The sequence below is a fragment of the Grampus griseus genome (genome assembly GCF_964374135.1).
Source record: "Grampus griseus genome assembly, chromosome: 11".
Classification (NCBI taxonomy): Eukaryota; Metazoa; Chordata; class Mammalia; order Artiodactyla; family Delphinidae; genus Grampus; species Grampus griseus.
Window position 1 is genome coordinate 66,854,190 of NC_139005.1, and position 26,621 is coordinate 66,880,810.

General features: G+C 37.7%; 1 protein-coding gene across 1 annotated transcript in view; it reads left to right on the forward strand.

The window, feature by feature from the left end:
* The window catches only part of TMTC2 (transmembrane O-mannosyltransferase targeting cadherins 2), a 390,337-nt gene that overhangs the window by 182,915 nt on the left and 180,801 nt on the right, over nt 1-26,621 (forward strand). Inside the window, exon 3 of the mRNA XM_082665557.1 lies at nt 17,692-18,520. Within this exon, the coding sequence (XP_082521683.1) occupies nt 17,692-18,520 (829 nt within the window). The remainder of the gene's footprint in view (nt 1-17,691; nt 18,521-26,621) is intronic.

The window sequence follows — 26,621 nt, forward strand, 5'->3', positions numbered from 1 at the left end:
ACTTCAAAGTATCCCACAAAGCTACAGTAATCAAGACAGTATGGTACTGGCACAAAAACAGAAATATAGATCAATGTTACAGGATAGAATGCCCAGAGACAAACCCATGCACATATGGGCACCTAATTTATGACAAAGGAGGCAAGAACATACAATGTAGAAAAGACAGCCTCTTCAATAAGTGGTGCTGGGAAAACTGGACAGCTACATGGAAAAGAATGAAATTAGAACACTCCCTAACACCATACACAAAAATAAACTCAAAATGGATTAAAGACTTACATGTAAGACCAGATACTATAAAACTTTTAGAGGAAAACATAGGAGAAACACCCTTTGACATAAACCACAGCAGGATCTTTTTTGACCCACCTCCTAAAGTAACAGAAATAAAAACAAATGGGACCTAATGAAACTTAAAAACTTTTGCACAGCAAAGGAAACCATAAACAAGACGAAAAGACAACCCTCAGAATGGGAGAAAATATTTGCAAATGAAACAACAAAGGATTAATCTGAAAAATATACAAACAGCTCATGGAGCTCAATATCAAAAAAACAAACAATCAAGTTAGAAAATGGGCAGAAGACCTAAATGGACATTTCACCAAGGAAGACATACAGATGGCCAAGAGGCACATGAAAAGATGCTCAACATCACTAATTATTAGAGAAATGGAAATCAAAACTACAATGAGCTATCACCCAGGCCAGTCAGAATGGCCATTATCAAAAAAGGTAGAAACAATAAATGCTGGAGAGGGTGTGGAGAAAAGGGAACCCTCCTGCACTGTTGGTGGGAATGTAAATTGATACAGCCACTATGGAGAACAGTATGGAGGTTCCTTAAAAAACGAAAAATAGAACTACCATAAGACCCAGTAATCCCACTACTGGACATATACCCTGAGAAAACCCTAATTCAAAAAGAGACATTCACCAGAATGTTCACTGCAGCACTATTTACAATAGCCAGAACATGGAACCAACCTAAATGTCCATTGACACATGAATGGATAAAGATGTGGCACATATATACAATGGAATATTACTCAGCCATAAAAAGAAACAAAATTGAGTTATTTGTAGTGAGGTGGATAGACCTAGCGTCTGTCATACAGAGTGAAGTAAGTCAGAAAGAGAAAAACAAATACCATATGCTAACACATATATATGGAATCTAAAAAAAAAAAAAATGGTACCGATGAACCTAGTTGCAAAGCAGGAATAAAGAGGTAGACATAGAGAATGGACTTGATGACATGGGGTGGGAGGGCGAAGCTGGAGCAAAGTGAGAGAAGCATCGACATATATACAGTACCGAATGTAGAATAGTTGGCTGGTGGGAAGCAGTAGCATAGCACAGGGAGATCGGCTCGGTGCTTTGCAATGACCTAGAGGGGTGGCATAGGGAGGGTGGGAGGGAGGCTCAAGAGGGAGGGGATATGGGGACATGTGTATGCATATGGCTGATTTGCTTTGTTGTGCAACAGAAAGTAACATGGTGTTGTGAAGCAATTATACTCCAATAGAGATCTATTAAAATATATATTTTTTTTACTTAGGGAATTTTGAAGTTTACGTAGTAAAGATGGGCCAAATTTTGGACAGCTTTGAATACTAGGTCCACAACATTGGAATGTAATAATTATTCCTGAATCATTATAGTTTCTTGTTACAGAGTAGTGATTAAAAATAGAAACAAAGGGATCAAGTTCCTTGCCACAAACACAAAGGCAGATGAAATTTGTGGTCCTGACCTCAACCAAATAGCTCTCTGTCCTTGGGGAACACATTTAAACTCTATGGACATCCATTTCCTCACTGCAAAAATAAGCATTGAGGAGATAATTTCCAAAGTTCTGGGATTTTACAAATAGAGATTTCTGATCTCTAGACCTCTTCTAGCATTTACCCATCTGTGGTTTTATGAGCCTCTACTGTGGAAGTGATGGTCTTTTATGTTGGATAACACCTGGAGGTTGGAGAGCGTGAGAGCAGGTTAAGGAACCTGGCTGGTGAAGGACTGGAGATGGTGGTTGAAGAGTGGGAACTGTGTGGTTTGGTTGGGGGGAGGGGGAGGGCATAGCACCCTGGACTTTTAAAGGACGTAACTTTTTTTTTTTTTTTGCGGTTCGCGGGCCTCTCACTGTTGTGGCCTCTCCCGTTGCGGAGCACAGGCTCCGGACGCGCAGGCTCAGAGGCCATGGCTCACGGGCCTAGCCGAGCGGCACGTGGGATCCTCCTGGACCGGGGCACGAACCCGTGTCCCCTGCATCGGCAGGTGGACTCTCAACCACTGCGCCACCAGGGAAGCCCTAAAGGACATAACCTTGAGTCCTAGTTCTTCTACCCATTAGCTCTGGGATTCTGACCAACCCATTTAGTCTGAGTTCCACCTACCCTTTTTTGTTTTTAATTTTTATTATTATTATGTTTTTATTTATTTTTGGCTGCGTTGGGTCTTTGTTGCTGTGCGCAGACTTTCTGTAGTTGTGGCGAGTGGGGGCTACTCTTCATTGTGGTGCGCGGGCTTCTCATTGAGATGACTTCTCTTGTTGTGGAGCACAAGGCTTCAGGAGTTGTGGCACGCGAGCTCCAAAGCACAGGCTCAGTAGTTGTGGCCCACGGGATTAGTTGCACCGCGGCATGTGGGATCTTCCTGGACCAGGGCTCGAACCCGTGTCCCCTGCATTGACAGGCGGATTCTTAACCACTGCGCCACCAGGGAATCCCCCACCTACCATTTCGTAAAATACAAATTCACGAAGTTTACAAACAAGGTTTTAGAAAAAATCCCTTGAGATAATATATGTAAAAACATTCTGTAAAATGTTTACTAAACCTTCATAATTAGTGTTACTCCTACTAATAAATGATTTCACCCCGCATTTCACAGTGAAATATAATGACAAAATAGAATGTTGTTTTCTAGGCACTGCTCTCTTCACTAGCTTCCGGGGCCTCATCTGGGAGGGATAAAATGACTTAACAGGTGTTTGAATTCATTAGGCAGTTACACACAATTCTTTCTTTCCTCATAATATCTGGTCTCTCATGGAAAAATAGAATGGAGCTTAGTTTGTACTCACGTTAGCATATCATTTGGATGACCTGCATTTGTTTAGATTATTGAAGGAACAAGATAATGTGGGTTGATTTGATGGTCCAGAATAGAAGAAAAATGGATTTATTGAGAAATATGATCCTCATTGTAAAATATCTGGGGTGTTTAGTTTAGGAGTTGTTACGGAACCTATTCGAGAATGGAATTTCCTGATACTCCTTAAAAGGGAATGCTTGAGTCACAGAGGCTAAATAAAGACTCAAGCATATCCTGTAATTTTTATTATTTTCTGGCTACCAAAAGTTATAGCACAGTGTTACTATACACTGTGGGTTTTATTAATGTTCGATTTGCCCGTGGCATGGGTTGCATGAGTTTGTACACTTCTAAGTGTTGCTGGTTCGTTGCTGTATTGAAGGTGCCCAACTGGTCACATTATGCGGGGACGGGATAACTAACGTGTTTGAACAAGGGCATGTTAAGTATGGCGCCGGAAGCTGGAGCAGCCCAGTCAGGTATTTTAACCAGTCCTTTCCACTTGCCCTTTGCTTCATCCACACTTACTGAGTACCAGTCACACACCTAGAAAAAAGCTTCTTGCTTGTCTCCCAGCAGGGTTCTTGGGGCCAGGAGCCAATCAAAATGATTGACAATTTAGTTCGGGAGCATCCACTAAACCACAACTATTAAAGCAAGACAGAATTCCCATAAGACGAATGCTTTTTGGATCTAATCCAATGATAATAATCTATTAAACCAAGTTGTCTAATCTTATGAGTTAACTTGAAAAGAGAAGTGGGTGCAGGGTGAATTGCAAAATGTTTGCACGTGTAAGTTCAATTTATTTAATTTTAAATAATTAGGGCATGGCAATGATTAGTGCTAATTGGAGCTGTGTTGGGCTGAAAGAATTATCCAAATATGTTTTGAAGACTCATTGAGAGATTTTTGCAGTAAATCTTATTTAACTCTAGGATTTTTTTAAATTGATATTGCTAAAAATCAAAGATCTACATCTTAATAAAAAAATACCAGATTTTAACCAGACTTGAAATCTAGTACTTTAGTGATAGCTACAAAGGCTGGACGTGCTTAAAAAGGAAGATTAATGGGGAGAGTTTTAATGGCCCTCAAAATAGGTATTTAATAAATGCAGAATTCTTTTTTTTTTAAACTAATTTGAAGTAAGATCAAACTTTTGGGTTGTATTGAAATCTTATTCAAGTGGAAGACAAATACTGCTATAGTTACGTGGGTTTCACAGTTGTGAAATTCCTTTCTGTTTCAAAATCTTCTTGTGAAGCTACCTGTGAACTTTCTGAAACACCTTAGATCACATATATAATCTTTGAAAGTTAGTATATGATTAAAATTTAATTTCAAATCTCACAATAAAAGAGGGAAAAAAAGAAATTAGGTAGGTAATATTTACACAAAAATTCCATCTGTTTAGATTGGTAGCCACCACCAATGGGCTCCCAAAATTGCATTGTGCTAAGTTGCTAAGCTTCTGGCAAGAAGACACACTTGGAGAGGCCATCAGAACAGAATCTGAACTGAAAACTTGCTAGTATTTTCGTGTGTTCTCAAACATCTGGCTCATGGCCACTTGGCAGCTATATGAATCATTTCTGTGTCTGCATAACATGAAACATGCAACTAGTTTATTATTCATGAAGTCTGTATAATCGAGGGTCACCCTTTTGATGATTAATTTCAGCTAATAAAATCACGCATTTAAAAATGCTTATTTGATGGTACAAATATTACTTGGTGCTCTTAGAAAAAATATCCCACTTCTTTATAATAAGTATTGCCATCTAGGTTTACTATTTACTTTCCAGAAGAACTTCACTTTCAGAGTAATAAGATGCATGGACGTTGAGAGATGACTGTTCTTTTCATGAGGACTCAAATTATATTTTTCGTCTTTTCTCACATCACCCATCCCTAGACTCAAATCTTGTTTTTCAGGTATTTTCAAATAACTAGCCTTAGGTTACCGCTGATATCACTACTTTGCTGCTCCTCACATCTCTTCCTGTATTCAAGGGAACAAACCAAATAGTCCACCCAAAAAAGATTTGAAAGTAGAGGGGTTTTTTTGTTTGTTTGTTTTGTTTTTTCTGTAGTAGATTCTAATAACCATAACTTCCCTTCCTACTCTGATCACTTGAAAATCTGGCATGGGCACTTGTTTATTCTGTTTTCAGTTAGGCAAGGATAAAGGGGAGGAGAGGTGATGACCCCAGTTCTCCTTGCTTAGTAAACCCAGAATGTTCTACTCAGGTGTTCTTATTGAGAATTCCAGTTCTGTTTAATTCTGCTCTGAATGACTAATAATTATAATGCCTAAGTATGTGCCAGAGTGTTGTCTGGGAAGTTCTGAATGGTTGTAATCACCAGATATTGAGAGATGAATTTTAAAAATTGATGGATGTTTTCCCAAGTGAACATTTTCTTTCAAAGACTCTAATTACTCTACCTCAGTTTCCCAATCAAAAAAAAAAGTGTTATTGCATACATCAGTGGGTATTTTGCGAATATAGACAAAATCCACATGAGAATTATATAGATAAAAGGCTACATTTTTATTTATTTATTTATTTATTTTGCTGTACGCGGGCCTCTCTCACTGTTGTGGCCTCTCCCGTTGCGGAGCACAGGCTCCAGACGCACAGGCTCAGCGGCCATGGCTCACGGACCCAGCCGTTCCGCGGCATGTGGGATCTTCCCGGACCGGGGCACGAACCCGTGTCCCTTGCATCGGCAGGCAGACTCTCAACCACTGCGCCACCAGGGAAGCCCCATTCATCCATTTTGACATTGAATTTACTCTTCATATTTAGCAGAAGACAAGTGTAATTATAGAATGGGAACACATTTATTTCTATGTAAAGACATTAAGCATTAAATTTATGCTTATTAACGAACACCTACCTACTAGGTATGTATGTTGTTTTATATATATGTGTGTATATATATACATATATATATATAAAATCTTCCTTTTCTTATTGGTGTCTTTTGTGTCTTCACAGGAAAACTCCCACACTCATTAAATAGCTGTCTTTTCTCTTTGAGAGAAGATGGATGTCTCTTGGCCTCCCCACTGAGTGAAGTCTCATTATAATTTGTCTCTTTATGTTTCCAAAATGCTGGACTCACATGCTTACCTCATTAATGAGACTGGAACGCATCTCATAATGGCTGGTTTGTCTCACTAAAGCCACACAGAGTTAAAAGAATGTTGCTGTTTAATCCATTGGTGCAGGAAATGCATTTGCAATGCAGTTGCCCATTTGAGGTGGATAGAAATAGAGGTCCTTTTCCAAATTCAATTAATTTTGGGCTCTTTTATTTTGATTTCTCCCCTATTAGGTGTCATCTTAAAGTATAGGCAAAGGAGCTTAATAAGAACCAAAAGTGTTTTGATAGAGAGGTGTCTTCTTTGGTTTAAAGCTTTTTTTGTTTCTTAGGTCACGAAGGCTATTTTCTTCGCATATTTTCTTCATAAAGGCTGGATTGTTTCATGGCTAACCTGATTTGACCATAGCGCACTGCCTGGTGGGAAGTGTTAAAACCCTTATTTTAAGCTAAACAAGATTACTCTGAAGGCTGGCATTCAGGGGCTAGCTTTTAGTATAATGGGATAGGGGTTGTGGCACACCCCTTGCAGTTTCAGTAATTGAACTCTTTGGGTACTTCAGTTTCTAATAGTTAGCTCTGGAAGCAGCTTGCCATGGGTACACAAGGAATTGCTAACTGCTTGATTTCCCCATGTTAGCTTAATGAGGAAGACTGGGTCACCATGCCAACCAAAACACCCTAGCTATGTGTTTAGAAGCGTCCTTTCCTTAATATTTGCTTCTTGTTTGGGGGTTTCTAGTAAACTACAGAAGCTGTAGAGTGTCAGACAAAACCCAAACAGGATTTGAAATTGGTATATCATCTCTCATACAATCCATATAAACAACTGTCGTCATTTAACCTGAACTAAATGGTCACTTACTTCATTTTGTTGTTCTATCCTTTTAATTCTGAAGACATGTAAAATGTTAATAGGCACTTATGTTGGTGTTAATTGTCAGTTATTAATATTTCTTGGATCGTAGGTTTCAGATATTGATCTATCAAAGGCCATCTATTTAATTTTGTTTGGTTTCTAGCAGCTTTTATTCTAGTAACAACCGTTCTTTAAAATAGACTTTATTTTTTAGAACAGTTTTAGGCTTACAGAAAACTTGAGTAGAACAGAGTTCCCGTATATTTCACACACAGTTTTGCCTATTATTGACAGCTCACACTAGTATAGTATCTGCGTTACAATTAATTAACCAATGCTGATACGTTGTTATTAAATAAAGTTCATAATTATTTCAGATTTCCTTCATTTTTACCTCATGCGCTTTTTCTCTTCCAGGATGCCATCTAGGATGGCACATTACATTTATTTGTCATGGCTCCTTAGGCTCCTCTTGGTTGTGATGGCTTCTCAAACTTTATTTTTGATAACCTTAACAGTTTCGAGGATTCCTAGTCAGATATTTTGTAAAAATGTTCTCTATTAGAATTGGCTTGATGTTTTTTGCATGATTAGACTGGGTTTATGGGTTTTGAGAGGAAGCACACAGATAAAGTGACATTTGCATCATGTAATATCAAGGATGAAGGGTACATGTTATCAACATGACTTATCACTGTTCAGGTTGACCTTGATCATTTGACTGAGATAGTGTATTTCAGGTTTCTCTACTGTAAAGTTATTCCCTCCTGCTCCCCCTTTTTCATATCGTTTTATTATATCATTTATTTATCAGTATGGACTCATGGCTATTTTATACTTTAGGTTATAACCCAATACTACTTATTTTACTGCTCAAATTGTTCTGGCTTCGGCCAGGAGAGCTCTTTAAGTAAGCTCCTATGTCCCTTTGGCACTTTGCCATATCCCATGGGTGGCTGCCTGAGTGTGTGTGTGTGTGTGTGTGTGTGTTGAGCACTTTCTTACTTTCTAGCACTACAAGATGCTCCAGGATCATCTTGTATATTTCCTGCTCCAGTCCTAAAATCAGTACATTTCTCCAAGGAACCTTGGTTTCTTTTATTGGAAAATGGTATTCGAAATCAAGGAATAAATAAAACAAAATTTTTTTAAGGAATAAATAAAACAAAATTTTAAGTAAAATTAAGGAGGTGTTTTCAAGTACGCTTAAATAAAAGAAGTATAGATAGTTGTCTTAGGTTTCTTCTCTTTACATCACATTTAAAGACTATTCTAAATGTCCATTTTTACCAATGTTAGCTAGTATCATATATATGAAGAAATATGAGAAGATTTCAAATAGGCTAATAGTTGTGGTTATAATTGAAATAAGAAAAAAAATCCTGTTGTTTCTGGTGGCTTTTTACTACCAAATCGATCCAAATATATTTGATTTTAAACTTCAGATAAATATCCTGTGTCATTCCTTATATCAGATACATGAAATACGCTTCAACACTCTGGATTTTTATATAACTATACTCTCCCTTGATGAAAACCTTGTTGGCTAAGTTATAATCTGGTCTAAAAAAATCTGTATATTTTCATCAGTGAATTTCAGGCTATAACTGATTTTATTGAGATGCTAAATATTTTTCTGGACATGTGAAATACTTCCTGATAGATGGCCAAACTTAACAAAGTATTATGGTGTATTGTAGAGTCAGCTTGAATAAATGAAAAAGTTCCTTATAATCTAACGTGTTAAGTATCTCACCAACATACTTTTTTTTTAAATGCCCTTAGTTTTTAAATTCTTTCCTCACAAAGACTGGATATGCCCACCCATTGAACCTCTTTATAGCTTTTGAAATACCAAACATTAAAATTCTTTTATCTTGTCTGTTAGTTGGTATGGAAAAAAGTTTCTGATGTTGTATAGAGGGTAAGTATTAATAAGGAAACCCATTTTTCCTTTGAAGGGAAACAGAACTACCTGACAACTTGGTTATGGCAAAACTTTGATTAATCACATGAATATATTCTAGAAAAAAGTTTCTAATTATACTTTTAGCCATGCATTCCTTCTTGTCACATATTCAGAAAAATCTGCTTTTGTATTCGTGTTTTGGAGTGAGTCTCCAGTGAGAACTATTTCAGAAAGGAGGACAGTGAGGAGAAATCCTATATTGTTGATAAAGTGAAAGCTTATGACTTCAGTGATGAATGGTGGATACAGAATAGGGAATGCTCGATTTTTGTTATGTCTGGATAGCCTTTTCTCTCAGTTATTCTTATAACTTTCAGATACTGATTTTTATCTACGTTATTATTACAACTCTACTATCATTGCCAAGGGCTTAATTTGGAATTAAATGGGCCTTATGTGTAAGTAATTTATTTTCATTAGTTTGCCAAAAAGTGAGCCTCATGATGGTTTTAATACTCTAAGGCAGAATGTTTACATTTTTCTTTCATTGAGTCTAAAATAATCCTTTTCAGTTTCCTTTATGTCTCACAAATTGTGAGAGCAGAAGACAGTATTGAAGTTGCCATCATGAGTGGCAGTTTTCCTTGAATAATAGGGAGAGGGGAGCTGTTGTAGTTGATTTTTGCTTTTCTCTTGTATTATTTCTTTAGTCAAAGACTCCCCATAGGAGAAAATCACCACAGGGCTTCTATAAAGACATCACCACTAATTAATATGGCAGGGTCTTCTCATCAGCTTTGCCTTCATATTTCAGGTGATGTGTGGGAAAGACTTTTATGTTCTATGATAAATTTCTCATTATTTGCTTAAGCTGTAGCTACATTCTTGTATTCGATTAGTGTGTCCAGAGAATACAGATAAAATTGTCAACCATGCACTTTATATTCTTAGCGGATTTCCATTCTATGATTGCCTATGTTTGACAGTTCCATAAAAATCCCTGTAAGATTTTGTGATTAGCAATGTATAATTCTTTAAAATGAAATGGAGATTAGGTCTGATTCCCCTTTTTATGTTAAAGAAGAATTTTTAAAAAGATGAATGTATTTGAACTTTTAGAGAAATTAGACTTTCATAAAGCAGATTTACATCATTTTGTAAGTAAATAGTGAATTAAACCATGAAGGAGCCCTGTCCCTTCAATAATTGACATAAAATGTGTCTGATAAGAATTTTTTTAGTCGTGCAATTTCCCATTTCTAATTCTACTTTTGAAATGAAGTTGTAGTCAGAAAACTGTTCCTCCAGAACATATGTCATTGCTTTTGTGTGTACTTTTCATGGAGAAAGATTGAAACAGGCAAAAAGTGTTATGCTATAAAGGTGACAAGGCCAAGTTTCTGTATATGATGACAACAAGCTATTTTTAAATAGCCTTGGAGTTGTGCAATATTGTTTAATTTATGAGGCTTCATAAGGGATTAGGAGTGAGGATTTATCATAACAAGATTCAGAATGTGTGCGATGATAGGTATAAACAGACTTTTGGTTTGAGGGTCAGAGTTAGTTTAAGAATAATTTATTTGAATACCTACAAATGTCAGAGTGTGTATTAGCTTCTGGGAATTCAAAGATGTGTCAGTGATTATACCCCAGATATAAAAGAGTGCCTTGGGGTAATATTATCATAATTTTGTATCCCAACTAGAGTGCATTGTGAAATTAAGAGATTTGCTAGCAAAATTAAGGTAAGGATCACAAAATAATTGTAGATAGATTGAATACGGACACGGAAAAGTATTTTTTAATGAAGAAACAATTATAAAATTATAGCTACCGTAAATACTAAATATAGAAAATTATAGGAACTAACACATCAGATACTTAAGTACCTATGACCAGAATTTAGATTTGTTAACATTATTTGCATATTTCAAAAAAAATTTTTTTTTTAACCCAAGAAATATAAGTTTAGGCACATCGAATTGTCAAACCTTGTTTTTTACAATAAATTTTGGGAGGCTGTGAATAAATAGCAATTACGCAGAAATTTGAAGCCCCCTTTGTCTCTTATCCATCAGTCCATCTCCCTGCCCTATCCTGTCCCAGAGATTTCATCATCTCATGTTTGGTGTAATTATTTCTAGACTGGGAAAAAAACAAAAACAAGCTAACAAAAAACCTTTACATATATATGTATGCATTTGTGAAAAATAGATGGTATTTTTTCCTGAATAGCCAATATGGTTTTATGATACGAATATTTTACACAATGATTATTCACTAGTCATGTTACTTTAAAATGATTTGGTTTGTCTTAATTGCTATATAGCATTTTTCATGTTGATATATATGTATGCATATATATAAATATTTGTATCTTTATATATATTATATATAGTTTATATATATAGTCTTCCTTTTTTTTTTTTTTTTTTTGGCTCTACGCGGGCCTCTCACTGTTGTGGCCTCTCCCGTTGCGGAGCACAAGCTCCGGACGTGCAGGCTCAACGGCCATGGCTCACGGGCCCAGCCGCTCCACGGCATGTGGGATCCTCCCGGACCGGGGCACGAACCCGTGTCCCCTGCGTCGGCAGGCGGACTCTCAACCACTGCGCCACCAGGGAAACCCTGGTCTTCCTTTTAATTACCTTACAGATTAGATCATATGGTCATACCATAATTTATTTTCATATTGCTCTATTGAAATTTTTAGCTATTTCCTTATTTTTGCTTTTATAAATAGTGCTGCATTAGATGACATTGTATTTAGATCTAAGAGGTTTTGTTAGAGAGTAACTAAATCCAGATTACCAAATGATAGGGAATACAAATTATTAATTTTCCTGAACACTTCCAAATTTTCCACCCAAATTGTACAATTTATGTTTTTCACAATGTGCGATAGTTGTCATTTCAACACAATTTCAGGGACTTTAATATCCAATTCTTTGTTTTTGTTTTTTCACTTAGGTTCATTTGAAATATATTCTTTTCACTTCAGCTTTCATTTTATTAATGAGATTGAGCATCTTTTCAAATGTTTATTGTTGTCTTTTCTCTGAATTTCCTGTCTGTAGTTTCACATCTGTATTTACTCTTGGATTATTTGCTTTTTGTGGTTCATACTTAGAAGTCTCACTTTTTTTTTTTCTGAGAACAAACCCTCTGTCTTCTGAATGTTGCAACAAGACTTGAATGTTTCAACCCTGAATTCTACTTATTCCAAAGACCTCAATTCCTTTATAGCCTGACTTTCATTTATTATGCTGAGTTCAATTTGTCCCAGAGACTGAAAGCAAGCATTATTTATGTTTCATTATGGTTTCTTCATTTAGAATGAGGAAAATATGCCTTAGACTGTGAAATGAAAGCCAGAGTCCAACAGTATTTTTAGTGGTAGTAATAAGAATTAGACTTGTGCAAATATGTGATGATTCTCAGCCTTGCCTATATTACAATCTCCTATGGAGATTTTAGTCAGACTAGGGTATCAGTATTTTTAAAAGCTCACAATTGATATTGATGGTCCTTTAGGTTTGAAAACTGTCATTGAAAACACTAAGATTTTTCTCCTTTCAAAGTATTTTTCTAGGCAGAGTAGAATACACAAAGCTCCAAGAGCACATGGGCTCTCATTTCTTCTTACAGGTGTATGTCCAGCACATAGAAGAAGAGTGTCTGCCACATAAAGCAGCCTTCATGATGTGTTGAATGAACTGATTATGCTTTTGCTATTAAATTTCAATCATTTTCTAATGCTCCCAATCAAAGGTTATACTTAGATCATGTTTAAATTTCCCAGCCTTTGGAATTCATCTTCTATATGTGGTTTTGGCTTTCAAGTCAAAACTTTACTAGTTTTGACTTTCAAGTCTATGGTGGCAGTTCATCAGAACTCTCATGGCTTATCTTTGAAATAACTGTGTTGAATCTATTTGACGCACCAAGCCAAGAATAAAACATTGCAGAAATGCTAGGCTAATTGTATGGTCACTTGGCTCCTAGTTGTAGCTCAGTAAAAAATTGTTAATTTGATTTAATCCATAAATCAGAACGTAAGGATTAAAATTAATAAATAAAATCTTTTCATGCTTTTTTTTTTTCACCTTTTAAGGCCATCTCCACAGGAATAGTGAATGTGAGGTTAGAAGAGAGATTTGGTTTTATCAGAATCCCATTTTTATAGGTGATAATTTTAAACAAAATTCTGTGAGAAGGCATTAAAGAGACTTGAAAGTTGCAATTTCAGATTTTGGCTACCACTTTTTTAAAGTATCAGCCTATCACAAGGCTTTAGAAACTCTTCTACTTTAAACATTTCAACATCAATTTTCTTTTACCTGTTAGCTCAGTTTTCCTTTAATAGTGTAATTTATTTAGCCCTTGTAGACTTCACCATTATGGCAGAATGAGTGTATGGAGCATCTCACTTCACAACCTTTATGTCTCTTGATCTTAGTTATTATGTCAGTTGTTCAAATCAGAGACTATATGTGAAAATGTTTTAAAATGTAAAGTACTTCATGCTAGTATTTTATTTTTATGCTTTTTCATTTTTCTCATTTTCTCAGCACTTAGCCTTCTTTTATAGTATTTATCGTTGAATAGTTTTCATTACTCACATTTTTGTTTTGTAGTTTAGTATATTTAAATATTCTTCCAGCATTATTAAACTAGAATCATTTTATCATATCTTAAATCTTGTTTTATTTTGATAGAAATTTATTAAAATTCAATATAATGATGCTTTTATTAAAAATTAATGGATAGGGTTTCCCTGGTGGCGCAGTGGTTGAGAGTCCGCCTGCCGATGCAGAGGACACAGGTTCGTGCCCCGGTCTGGGAGGATCCCACATGCCGCGGAGCGGCTGGGCCCGTGAGCCATGGCCGCTGAGCCTGTGCGTCCGCAGCCTGTGCTCCGCAGTTGGAGAGGCCGCGGCAGTGAGAGGCCCGCGAACCGCAAAAAAAAATAAAAATTAATGGATAGGGTAGGTTTGCCTTATGACATTTCTATATTTAGGAATCAGATAGAATTATGTAATTATTAAGGCTAACTTCTTCTGGAGTTTCACGCCAGCAAAGAAACCTGATTAATTTCCCTCCCCAAGGTTCTCTTACTCCCTTGCTTTTCTTGCCTGATTACAGCTTGTTTTTTGTAACGCCTTCTTCCTTCTGCTCATCCTCTCTGCTTACCCCCACCAGAAGATTCTGTAATAGAATGGCCCTAATTACACTTAGAACACTTGGTTAATACTTAGTTACAAAATGGACTTTGGTACAAATTCAAAGTTGAATTGTTTTCCAAGATCTGTCTCCTTTATGATACCTTGATACCTGGCCTCATTTGTCTTTGACAAATGATGTGTTTCTCTCTTGCATAATCTAAGAATACTCAGTTTCGTGATTGATCCAACAAGTTATTACAACTTTTAACATATGGTTTTATGCGTTTTTTCCCCTAAAATCAAGAAATTTTAGGACTTTTGCTAGGTAGAATTTCAGGGGAGCAAAAGAATAGTTTGCAAAAGTTATTCTTAGATGAAAATGAGTCTTCAAACATTGCATTTTGATAGGGCAGACCTGAAACTGAAAGTTCGGTGATGAATGAACATATTACTCCCCCAACCATTAAAAATTCCATATAACATTACATGAATTAATTTTGAGCAGAAGTCTGCCACAGATGTTTTTAAAACACTGAGGCAGTTAATTCTGTGAATTTAGTGTTACTGTGATACGATATTAACGAACAATTTCTATTTTGGGCATCTTGAGTCTGAGGTACCTAAGGTGTCTATGACTGTGCCCAACAGGCAATTGGATAAATGACCATGGAGATGAAGGAAAGTTAAGGTGGTGTCATTAGTATTTACTAATAAATTTTAAAATCACGATCCTTGCTGAGATTATTCAGTTCAGAGTAGAGATGGAGCAGATGATCCATGAGGAGTTCTGTGGCTTCCAGCAATTAGAGTTGGGGTGAACAAGGGAGAGTCAGAGGAGGAGAGGCCAGTGACAGTTTAATGCAGACACTGTTTTAATAGAACTTGTACATGCTCAAAATATATTGTTTTGTGGACTAAGGTTTTTTTCTTTTCTGGGTGGGTATAATTGACATTTAACATTGTATTAGTTTTAGATATACTACATGATGATTTGATACATATATGTATTGCAAAATGAATACCACAGTAAGTTTAGTTAACATCCATCGCCACAGACACAAAAATTTCTGTTTTTTTTCTTGTGACAACAACATTTAAGGTCTATTCTCTTAGCAACTTTCAAATTTGCAATACAGTGTTGTTAACTATAGTCACCGTGCTATACATTACATCCCCACGACTTATTTATCTTATAACTGGACGTTTTTACCTTTTGACCACCTTTATCCCTTCAACCATTTTGCCCATCCCCCCAACCCCTGCCTCTGGCAACCACCAATCTGTTTTCTTTAATCTATGAGCTCAGTGTTTTGCTTTTTTTTTTTTAATATTCCACCTATAAGTGAGATCATACAGTATTTGCCCTTCTCTGTCTGATTTATTTCACTTAGCATAATGCCTTCAGGGTCTATCTGTGTTGTTGCAATTGGCAGGCTTTTCTTTTTTATGGTTGAATAATATTCCATTGTATATATGTCCCACATTTTCTTTATCCATTCATCCATTGATGGACATTTGGGTTGTTTCTATGTCTTGGCTGTTGTAAATAATGCTGCAGTGAACAGTGATCATGGGTGTGCAGGTATCTTTTCAAGATAGTGATTTACTTTTCTTTGGATAAATACCCAGAAATGGAATTACTGAATCATATGGTAGTTCTATTTTTAATTCTTTGAAGAGCCTCAAAAATGTTTTCCATAGTGGCTGCACCACTTTACATTCCCACCAATAGTGCAAAAGTGTTCCTTTTTCGTCACTTCCTTGCCAACACTTGCTATTTCTTGTCTTAGCCATTCTAACAGGTGTGAGGTGATATCTCATTGTGGTTTTGATTTCATTTCCCTGAGGATTAGTGATGTTGCGCACCTTTGCCTATACCTATTGGTCATCTGTATATCTTCCCTGGAAAAATGTCTGTTCAAATCCGCTGTCCATTTTTTAAACAGATTGTTGTTTTTTTCTATTAAGTTGTATGAGTTTTTTATATATTTTGTATATTAACCCCTTACCAGACACATGACCTGCAAGTATTATCTTCCATTCAGTAGGTGGCCTTTTTATTTTGTTTATGGTTTCCTTTGCTGTGCAGAAGCTTTTTGGTTTGATGTAGTCCCACTTGTTTATTTTTGCTTTTGTTGCCTTTTATAGATTGTTTTTTAAACTAAATATTTGGCATATTCTTTGCATGGTTCCAAGCACATTTCTGAATGTCTGAGGAAGATAGTTTTATATAATGCCAGAATGTGTGCAGTAAGAGATCACATTAGCAGTGGATCATTAAAGTTGGGATATGGTGTCCACCCTTCCCCCTTCCCCACTGCTTCTTCAGGACTTAAATTATTTGAGGTCACTAAATTCTTATTCATGTTGAAAGAGTTTGCCAGAAATTTCTCATTAACAGGGATGCCCTTTGTCCTTCCTCTCACAATTTGCTGTCTTTCTCTTGAAATAAGTCCATCATTAAAGTCATTTTATTTTTAAAATGTTATCGACATGAAAATTTTAGGATTCACGAGGAGTCTTATTAGATGTTTATTGTCACTGATGTCACTGAGAGCACAGGGTAGCAGATGAAAACCCAGTTTATAAATTCTGCAAGGAGATTCAAGACAATTAAATGGGGACTGGCATAGGCATACCATGGTTTTTACTATCCGAAAGTAGATTGTTCCTGTGAAACCTTTTGCAAGCCGAAATGGCTTAAAGCAAATAAGCTATTACCTGAGGGCACATCTTGCTAACTGGATGTACCAGATAAATCAAGATAAAGTGCAAATGCTCACAGAAACAGTTTAAAGCTATGGCAGCTTGATGCTGAGTATAGCTCCTGGGGAAGGAGCTTGGTGGTGCCACTCACTGGGGTACGCACTGCCTCTGTAGGTGGCTCCCTGCAAAAACAAATGCTGAACCTATTTTCACTTTTCACCTTTTTTGTAAAAGTGAAAATCCTCTTTGCATGTTTGTTGTTGTTAATGAAAATAGGTACTAATTTAGGTCTTTTGTAAAAGCAAGGTGGCATAAAGTGAGCTTTTGAAAAGCCTGTAGCTAAATGCGATTGAGGCATGCAGAATCCTGTCATACTCCATATTTTTTGGCATGTCTGCTCTTTGTTTTCCCCAGAATCTAAACTATAAAATGAAAGAAGACATTTATTAGATGTGTACTATATCCCATATACAGTGCTAAGTACTTCCACTTTGTAGTCTTATTTTGACCTGACACCAGTTTCGAGAGGGAAATGTATTCAACCCATTTTATAGAGGTCAAGAAATTGAAGTTTTGGTTATTGGTATTTAGAGAGCAACAAGAAGAAAGGATACTCATCAAAAGTTATATGCAGAGTAGAATTCCATAGTCCATTTTTTTTAAGCTTACGATATCTGTAAGCATGTTTAAAGGAGATGGAAACGAAGTCATGTATTTGAAACCTAATGCTCTGTTTTTAGTTGTCCATTTAAAGTATTTTTCATCTCTAAGTGTTGTATTCCTATGTTGTCTTGATGATGATCTTAATTTTTTTCCCCCTCTCTTTTGGTTTCAGAGGAAGAACTTGTCTCTTTTTCTCAGCATTAGTTTGTTAACTTTCTGGGGAACTTCCCTTTTGGGTGCCCGTTTATACTGGATGGGAAACAAACCACCAAGCTTTTCCAACTCTGACAACCCAGCTGCTGATTCGGATAGCCTCCTGGCTCGCACACTCACCTTCTTCTACTTGCCAACCAAGAACCTTTGGCTGTTGCTCTGCCCAGATACCCTCAGTTTTGATTGGTCAATGGATGCCGTGCCTCTGCTCAAAACAATTTGTGATTGGAGAAACCTACACACTGTGGCCTTCTATACTGGACTCCTCCTCCTTGCCTACTATGGTTTGAAGAGCCCAAGCGTAGAAAGAGAATGCAACGGGAAATTTGTAACAAATGGCAAGCAGAATGCAAATGGACATAGCTGCCATTCAGAGGTGGAGTACCGGAACTCAGAGATTAAGCCCAGCTTTCCATCCAAAGTAGAAAATGGCATTAAAAATAATGTGTCACAGAGAACACGGCTTCCTTCTACAGAGAACATTGTTGTTTTGTCTTTATCTTTGTTAATAATACCCTTCGTTCCTGCCACGAACCTGTTTTTCTATGTTGGCTTTGTAATTGCAGAGCGAGTACTGTATATTCCTAGTATGGGCTTCTGCCTCCTCATTACAGTGGGTGCGAGAGCCCTTTATGTCAAAGTCCAAAAGCGGTTTCTCAAGAGCTTGATTTTTTATGCTACAGCTACGTTAATTGTTTTCTATGGACTCAAGACGGCGATCAGGAACGGAGACTGGCAGAATGAGGAAATGCTGTATAGGTCAGGGATAAAAGTAAACCCAGCTAAAGGTAATATTTTATTTTATGCTTTTGCCTGGACGGTTTACTTTTTCTGCCTTTTTATATCTTTGCTTCTTGCCTTAAAACACACAGTATTAAGGAAGAAGAGGTTCTTTTACTCAATACTTATAATTTTTGTTTTTTTTTAAGCAAGGGAGCAGTACCATTATTTTAGAAACATCCAGCATTCCATATTTGGAATAGGGAAGTGTTTTCCTATGTTTCTGACTATACTTGTCCAGAGGAATTAGAGCTCCTATTGTGTAAAAATACTGACTATCGTAAGAATTTAGAAAAAGGCTTGGTTTCCACATTCTAAAAAACTGGCACGGACATCATCTCTTTTCATCATGCAATGAAAGTCAGGTTATCCCACATAAGTATAGTTTAGCTCTTCTGTTTTCCAAGCACTGCCTGAGGAAATACCACGAGGCTTACACTGATACCTTTAAAAGATTTGGAGGTAAGGCCACCTCTGAACCTTGACATGGTGTCTATAGGTATCAGTGTGTGTGCCTGCAAGTGTGAGTCACCCTTAGCTTTGCAGAGACTAAATAATCTGGGTATTGCCAAGCAGTTCTCATATTCTTATCTGAAAGTCCTTAAGTCACTTAAGGAAATAAACTTTTCACTATACAAGGAGAAGATGGAGCATATTTTTCATTACTGCTTTTGATTTAAAAAATTATTTTAGTAAATCTCAGAATCTATTGCTTGAGTAGAAAGTCGCCTTTAAAGCATAAATGAATAGTCAAAAGCTGTTAATTCAGTGATCTCTCTGGTTTAGGCAATGAATGATGAGAGAAGCTAGAGAGCAGTTGAACGAAAATAAGTGTACATTTTAAGTGTAGAAATATATCATAGTAAATAGTGCCAAAGAGTCTTGTTCTTCATAAGGCACTTTTGAGTGTTTTATCCTTCAAATTATGGTTGCTTGCATAGCATTTGAACTGGGCTTTTTCCAACACATTTCTGTACCAGTTATTCAAATACTGAATGTGTGAAACTCTTCCTAATGAATGGAATGGCCTGCTGATATGTATCAGGATATATATATCCAAAGATCTAGATGCCCCAGAAACAACTCTGACATCCCTATCGATTACCAATTAAGTCAAGAGTTCAGTGAACCACTGCTGTTTTCTTTCAGCCAAGGGACTAATTGTTGGTACTTATAATGCTTAATAGATTGCAGAGATGTTAATGGGAGTAGAAACATTAAAATTGAGCTAATACAGAGCATAGAATTTCTCAATTCTCTTGGAAAAATCTTTACCATGTGGCTTTTTAGGTAGTGAGTGCTGCACAGTTTATTGAATGCCTGAACCCCAATCTTGCTGTAAAATTGTTGCAATCCGTTCTCAACAGAATGCTTTTGAGCTGGTTTTTCTTCACTGGTACATGTAAATATATAAAACAAAGCTATGTTGCTAGTTTATTTTCCTGCTGTTTGAAAGAGATACACAGTAAGGAATTAAAAGAAAACGCCAGCATATTAATTTCATCACAGGGTTGTTCTAAGGATTTGTTAAATGTATTGGTTAAGTTTCAGGTTAAGCCACTGTAACAAAGAGCCGAGATAACAGTGGCTTAAATAAGATAGAAACTTTATTCTTTCATGTAACAATCTAAGCCTGTGCAGTCCAGCGCTGATAAGATGGCGCCGTGGGTTTTCTGGATCCGTGCTCCTTTGCTTTTGTTCCCTTGCCATCTCAGTAGTGTCACCCTGTCCAAGTGGTCCAAGATGCCTCAGCATCACATCAGCACTTCAGCTAACAGGAAGAGGGAGAGAAAGGGCAAATGGTGGGTGTTCCCATTCTCTTTAAGAGTGTATCACAGAAATTGCCACACCATGCTTGCTCCCAGACTGTTGGCCACACCTAGCTACAAGGAAGGCTGAGAAATGTTATCTTTATTTTGGGAAGCTAAGCACCCAGCCAAATTTTATTAACTCTTGAAGAAGGGAAGGGCAGATACTGAGATGCCAGTGTGATTAGCAGTCTCTGTCCCAGAATAAGCAAAAGCATTTCGTAAATTCCTAGATATTTTCCAGCATTAGCTACTGTACTGCTGACACTATGATTCCGATTTTGCTGAAGTTATTTTGGTGACATGGTTAAGATGACTGATCATTTCTTCATTCATCCATTCACTCAGTAAAACAATTATTTTTTTTAATTTATTTATTTTATTGATTTATTTTTGGCTGCGTTGGGTCTTTGTGGGCTTTCTCTAGTTGCAGTGAGCAGGGGCCACTGGTTGCAGGTTTCTCGTTGCAGTGGCCTCTCTTGTTGCAGAGCACGGGCTCTAGGCACGCGGGCTTCAGTAGCTGTGGCACATGGGCTTAGCCGCTCCACAGCATGTGGGATCTTCCCGGACCAGGGCTCAAACCCATGTGCCCTGCATTGGCAGGTGGACTCTCAACCACTGCGCCACCAGGGAAATCCCCAGTAAAACAATTATTAAGCATGTCTTTGGTTTCTGATATATTTCCATGTCTCCTTCTTAGTACTTAAGAAGTGCTATAGTATTTAGGTACTCCAAATTTTATTAGTTAAATGAGTACACAGCTGACCAATAGTATAAATCTTTTGAGACATCAGAAATTGAATTCCTGAATTCCCCTCCCCAACCTGCGCCCCAGCCAGCTGCTTTACTTACAGCATTTGCCATCTCAGTTGGTGGCAACTCCGTTTTCTCAAAAGCTCTGACCAATACTTAGGAGTCTTCCATACCTCGTCTGTTTCTTTTGCACCCTACCTCCATTTCATCAGCAAATCCTCTGCTCTCTCTTCAAAAGCACATCCAGAACTCGACCACATTTCACCACCTCCACTGCTAACATCATGGCCAAAGTCACCATCATCTTTCATCAGATTATTACTAAAAACCTCTGAAGTAATCTCTTCTATTTTCTTGCCTTTTAGCATGCTTTTATGAAAGTCGGACATGACGTATCAGGTAACAAGAACTTAGGTAAATAGGCTTAATGTGAGCTTTAATGTTAATCTGGCTCTGAGTTGGGCGTCGGTTTAATGTTCGCTGTAGCTACAGGTGCCAGAGGCATTGTATTTCCCTGGTGTCCTTGTTCTTGTCTCCCCTGTTGTCTTTGGGCTTCCCCAACAACTCAGAGTCTGTATTTTGCATCTCTTTCCACTTTAAAGTCACCAGTTTTATAATGGAGCCCTGTAAGTGTGTTGGTTAAATGTAGGAGAAGGGAGGTGTCCTCTTATTTGGTGATTAAATCCTGGTGCCTCTGGGCTGTAACCTTTATGAAAGTTTCTTAGCTTTCCCTGTGTCTCCTAATTGGGACAGGAAGGCCAGAGGGGATGGGAGTGATAGGGATGACTGTCCCCCGCAGCTCTGGGTAAGGCCACTCCCCTGGAGAGTAGGCCTTTGTTATGGAGGGGAATCAGGGCTTATTTCATAAAATTTATATTTCTCCTCCTCTTGTAGAGCCAGGAAGGCCTGTTTCTTGGCTCTTCAATGTGAGAATGGGGGTCCCTGGAGGTAAAACCCACAAAAGAGTAGAAGCCCCTAAGACCGTGGCCTCCAGGAGTTTCTCCCTCTTACTGAAGCTCTTCCACAACTCAGCTTCCAGCAACTCCTCTCAAAATCGCCAGTTACTTGTTCCTATCAGTTTCTGCTCCCGGTAATCTCATCTCTGCATGACTGGATTTTCCAGTCTCTCCAGATTTCCTGGTGATGGTTTGCCCAGTGACCTCAATTCACTGATGGTTCCAAGAAAAGCCATTGGTTTTGCAGTTCCTTTAGCATTTTTTTTTTTAATTTTTATTTTATTTATTTATTTTTTGGCTGTGTTGAGTCTTCGTTGCTGCACGCGGGGTTTCTCTAGTTGCGGCGAGCGGGGGCTACTCTTCGTTGTGGTGCGTGGGTTTCTCATTGCGGTGGCTTCTCTTGTTGCGGAGCGTGGGCTCTAGGCGCGCAGGCTTCAGTAGTTGTGGCACGCGGGCTCTAGAGCACAGGCTCAGTAGTTGTGGCACACATGCTTAGTTGCTCCACGGCATGTGTAATCTTCCCGGACTGGGGATCGAACCCATGTCCCCTGCATTGGCAGGTGGATTCTTAACCACTGCGCCACCAGGGAAGTCCCCAAGAAAAGCCATTAGTTTTGCAGTTCGTTTAGTGTATTCTTGTTGTAAGAATGGGAGTGATGAGTTCCAAGCTTTTTACATGTCTGAGCTGAACTCCTGCTTCCATTTTTCCATCCTTAGCATCTGCCTGCCATCAGCAGCCCTAATGATTCCTTTGAAACGTAAGCCAGAGTATGGTGTTCACTGCCCCCAGTCCCCTACTGGCACCCATTTCTCCCAAAGTCAAAGCACACAATCAGAGACTTGACACTGTACATCTCCCAGCCTTGCCATCACTTGCTTCACTCCAGCCCTACTGGCCCCCTTTGATGTGCCTTCTCTATCCCAGATAAGCCCGTGCCTCAGGGCTTTGGCACTTGTCATTGCTTCTTCTTGGAATGTGTTTCCCAGGACAGTCTCACCTCTATCTCCCTCACCTCCTCTAGGTCTCCAGTCCAGTGTTGCATTATCAGTAAGGTGCTGTATGTAAAACTGTCAACCTTTTGAAAAATTGCAACTACCCGTCTGCTTCTGCCTTGTCTAGCATTCCCTATCCTCTTTCCATACTTTGTTTTTCCCGTAACACTTAGGACCATTTGACATACTATATTCTCCATGTTTCTGTGTTTATTGTTTGAATGCATTGTCAGTGTCCATTAAAATGCACGACACAAGAAGGCAGGGAGTTTCGCCTTTTTTTAATGCTGTATATGTAGCGACTAGGACAGTGCCTGGTAGAGAGAGGGCATTCAATAACGAATACACTGACGAATAAACTTTAGTCATAATCCTTCTCCTGAAAGAGTTTAGAGAACCTGTTTCGAGATAAAATGTACCTTCATTAAAGGAAGAGAAATATGCTGTTGATACCCCAGGTACTGAGGCATGCTCCATAATAAGAGGGATAGAATTGGGAGTGGAGTTAGTTTTGGACTCCACGAGTGCCTTGTGTGACATACGCTTCCATTTTGCTACAAGGCAAAATTTTTAAAATCCAGGTTCCTGATTTTTTCTGTTTATAACATGCTAATAAATATAGTTCTGGCTACAGTGACTCCTTTAGCAGTTATGAGACTGGTCGTCATCTTCCTTAAGGTAGATTTTTCTAAGTCTGTGATGTTATTTGAGCCTAGCCAAAGATTAGAAACCCTTTAAAGCCAGTCTTATGTAAGGTTGTCTGAGATTACAGTTATTTCATTGAGTTAGTTTTTCTTTCCCTCCTTTGAAAGCCTTTGCAAATTTTGGAGTTCTTCAGTCTTCCGTGTACTTTAACAGAATATGATTTTAAGCCTCATGAAGCATTATACATGAAAGCTGCTGCCTTCAGTAATTGGTCTTGCAGACAGCTGCCAGTCATTAACTGATTGGATGCAAATGACGATGGGTAGAGCCTGTCACAGTGACTGTGTTGCTAATTTATGGTTTAAATCTGGATAGTGGAGAAATGATAGCTGATTTGGACTATGTAAACTACAAGTCCTACCTCATTATGTGGTTGATAATGTCAGGAAAATACTAGACATAGTTGATTACCATAGTTTGCTGATTTCACAATAACTCTTTGCATTTTTGTGCTTAGGAAAAAGGAAATTTCCTTTGATGACTGCTTTAATGAGCAAGCCACATAATATTTAAAAGGTTTTTATTTTTGAAGCGTGTGTTTAAAGCACCGTTTTTTATAAACTATTGATTAACATTTGCTTGAAACAAGCATTTCTTAGTTCATTACAAGGTGGTTCAATGTACGATCACTTTCCTTCTTGGCCTCTGGCCTTATCTGAATCCCCGTGTGTCTTCGGCTCTTACAGAATTTGGCACCACTGATTCCTGCGCTCTGGCTTTCAAGGCCACTCCACAATTTTGACTGTCTCTCATTTTCCACAGCTGTCTCTTGTATGGTTTTGTCTCCTCTCCAAACTGATTCATTCTGCAAGGTTCTGTCCAAAGACTGCCTTCATTTTCCTTTCTCTATAGAATCTAGACCACTACCTGGGATATAGTGCCGGGTCAATAAATGTGTCATTGAATTTCTAAGTTACCTTCCCCATGACTTCCTATCTGTGGGGGACTTCTCCACCTGGGTGATTTGTCCACATCTCAAACTCTTCACCAGTCTTCCCTAAAACCACCTACTCACTGACGTCCTTAGTGATTAAGGTCATAAGCAGAGACTAACAAAGTTATTATAGATAAACAGATCAGTGGGCACATATACATAAAAAAGAATGATAACATATAGGCAGCATAGCTGGTGTGCTAAAAGGCATTTACATTTTTTCAAGTTATAGATTAAAAATCAAATCAGCTCTTTAGAATGGTTGGTTTATTAACTCTGTATCAATTTGCTTTAGAGAACATGACTATGCTTTTTAATTGTTTGGAAACAATTTCTTAAAATAATTAGGAACAATGAAGCAGCGTTCATCCAAGGAAAATTTAACAAGAAAATATTTATTTTAATGCCTTTTTCTAATGTAAATATGTGAAATGATAGATATAAAAGATGTGTATATGATGATAAACGTATTTGAAACTCTTAAGGGTGATTACTCACACATCCTATATTCGACGCCTCCTTATGCAAATGACAAATATTGCCCATTTAGATATAGAAAAACACAAACTAAATAGTTGTTTCAGCCATGCAACATTTGACAATTTTTCTTTTTTCCTGGATTTCTGTAAAATTGACACTTCAATTTCAACTTCACATGGTTGCAGATTTCAAGAAACAAGTATGTGGAAGGAATATCATTTTATGAAGAAAACAATTCATAATTTAAGTGAAATCTAAACCTCTTAAGTCATGTGAAACTTGACTAATTCCTTGTGGATTTTATGGTCTAAGTTTTTGGTTACCTCTAATTGACTGTCTTCTTTAACTATGGTAAATTGCAATTAACCAGCTAGCTTTGAGATTGTGTAATAAATCTTATATTTCTTAGCTAATTTGTCATATTACTTCTGAAGATGAAAAATTTTCAAAAGAGGTACAGATTTTTATGAAAAGTAACATGAAGCAGTTAAGTCAGGAAGGAAAACCAGTATAATATCTTATCAGATTGGCTGGCCTGAGTTAAAAAGCTGTAAAATACAGATTTTCATTTTTAACAGATATGGTAGGAGATAGCTGGGAAAAAGCCCCCTAAAAGGCTGATTGAGAGAAAAACAAGGTGAAGTGGAATCAGGTTTCCAGAGGGTAAAGAAATTCAGTGTTTCTTCTCAATTCGTCTCTTCTGAGTAGAAAAAAGAAATATAAAATAATGGGACTGACAAGAGTAAAATGAAAATGTCTCATTGGCTCAACCAAAGAATTTAAACAAGTAAATCTGCTAAATTGTTAAGGCCCCTTTTAAACATTTGATTCTTGAGGAAATGAATTACGGTTGTTTCTCAGTTGAGATAGAGTAAGTCACAGTAGTTCAAAAGCATGTGGTTTCCTTGCCTCTAAGAATGGAGTAACACATAAATCTTTTCTTTGGTTCCAGCTCTAATGGCTGCAAGTACAGTTGTGTAGGGAAGAAGAAAACAAAAAAATAAAACAGACCACAACAGACTCAGTGAAAATGGTCCTACGGTGTTTTACCAGTGAAGTAGGTGACGTACTGCTGTTTCTTTGGGATTATCCGTAACAGAACTTTTAGAATCTTTATGGGTTTTTGAAAACCCTCAAACCTAAAATTAGTGTTGCCTTAGATTGAATATATTCACCAGTGGTTATATATCAAAGGAACTGAAACTCACATGTAATTAAAATAAGTGTAAAGTTACTTTATTCTGATTTCTGTATTAGTTTTGTATTTGATTCTTAAAATGCTCTAACATTTCTTTGCCTTTTTTTTTTTTTTTTTTTTGCGGTACGCGGGCCTCTCACTGTTGCGGCCTCTCCCGTTGTGGAGCACAGGCTCCGGACGCGCAGGCTCAGCGGCCATGGCTCACGGGCCCAGCCGCTCCGCGGCATGTGGGATCTTCCCAGACCGGGGCACGAACCCGTGTGCCCTGCATCGGCAGGCAGG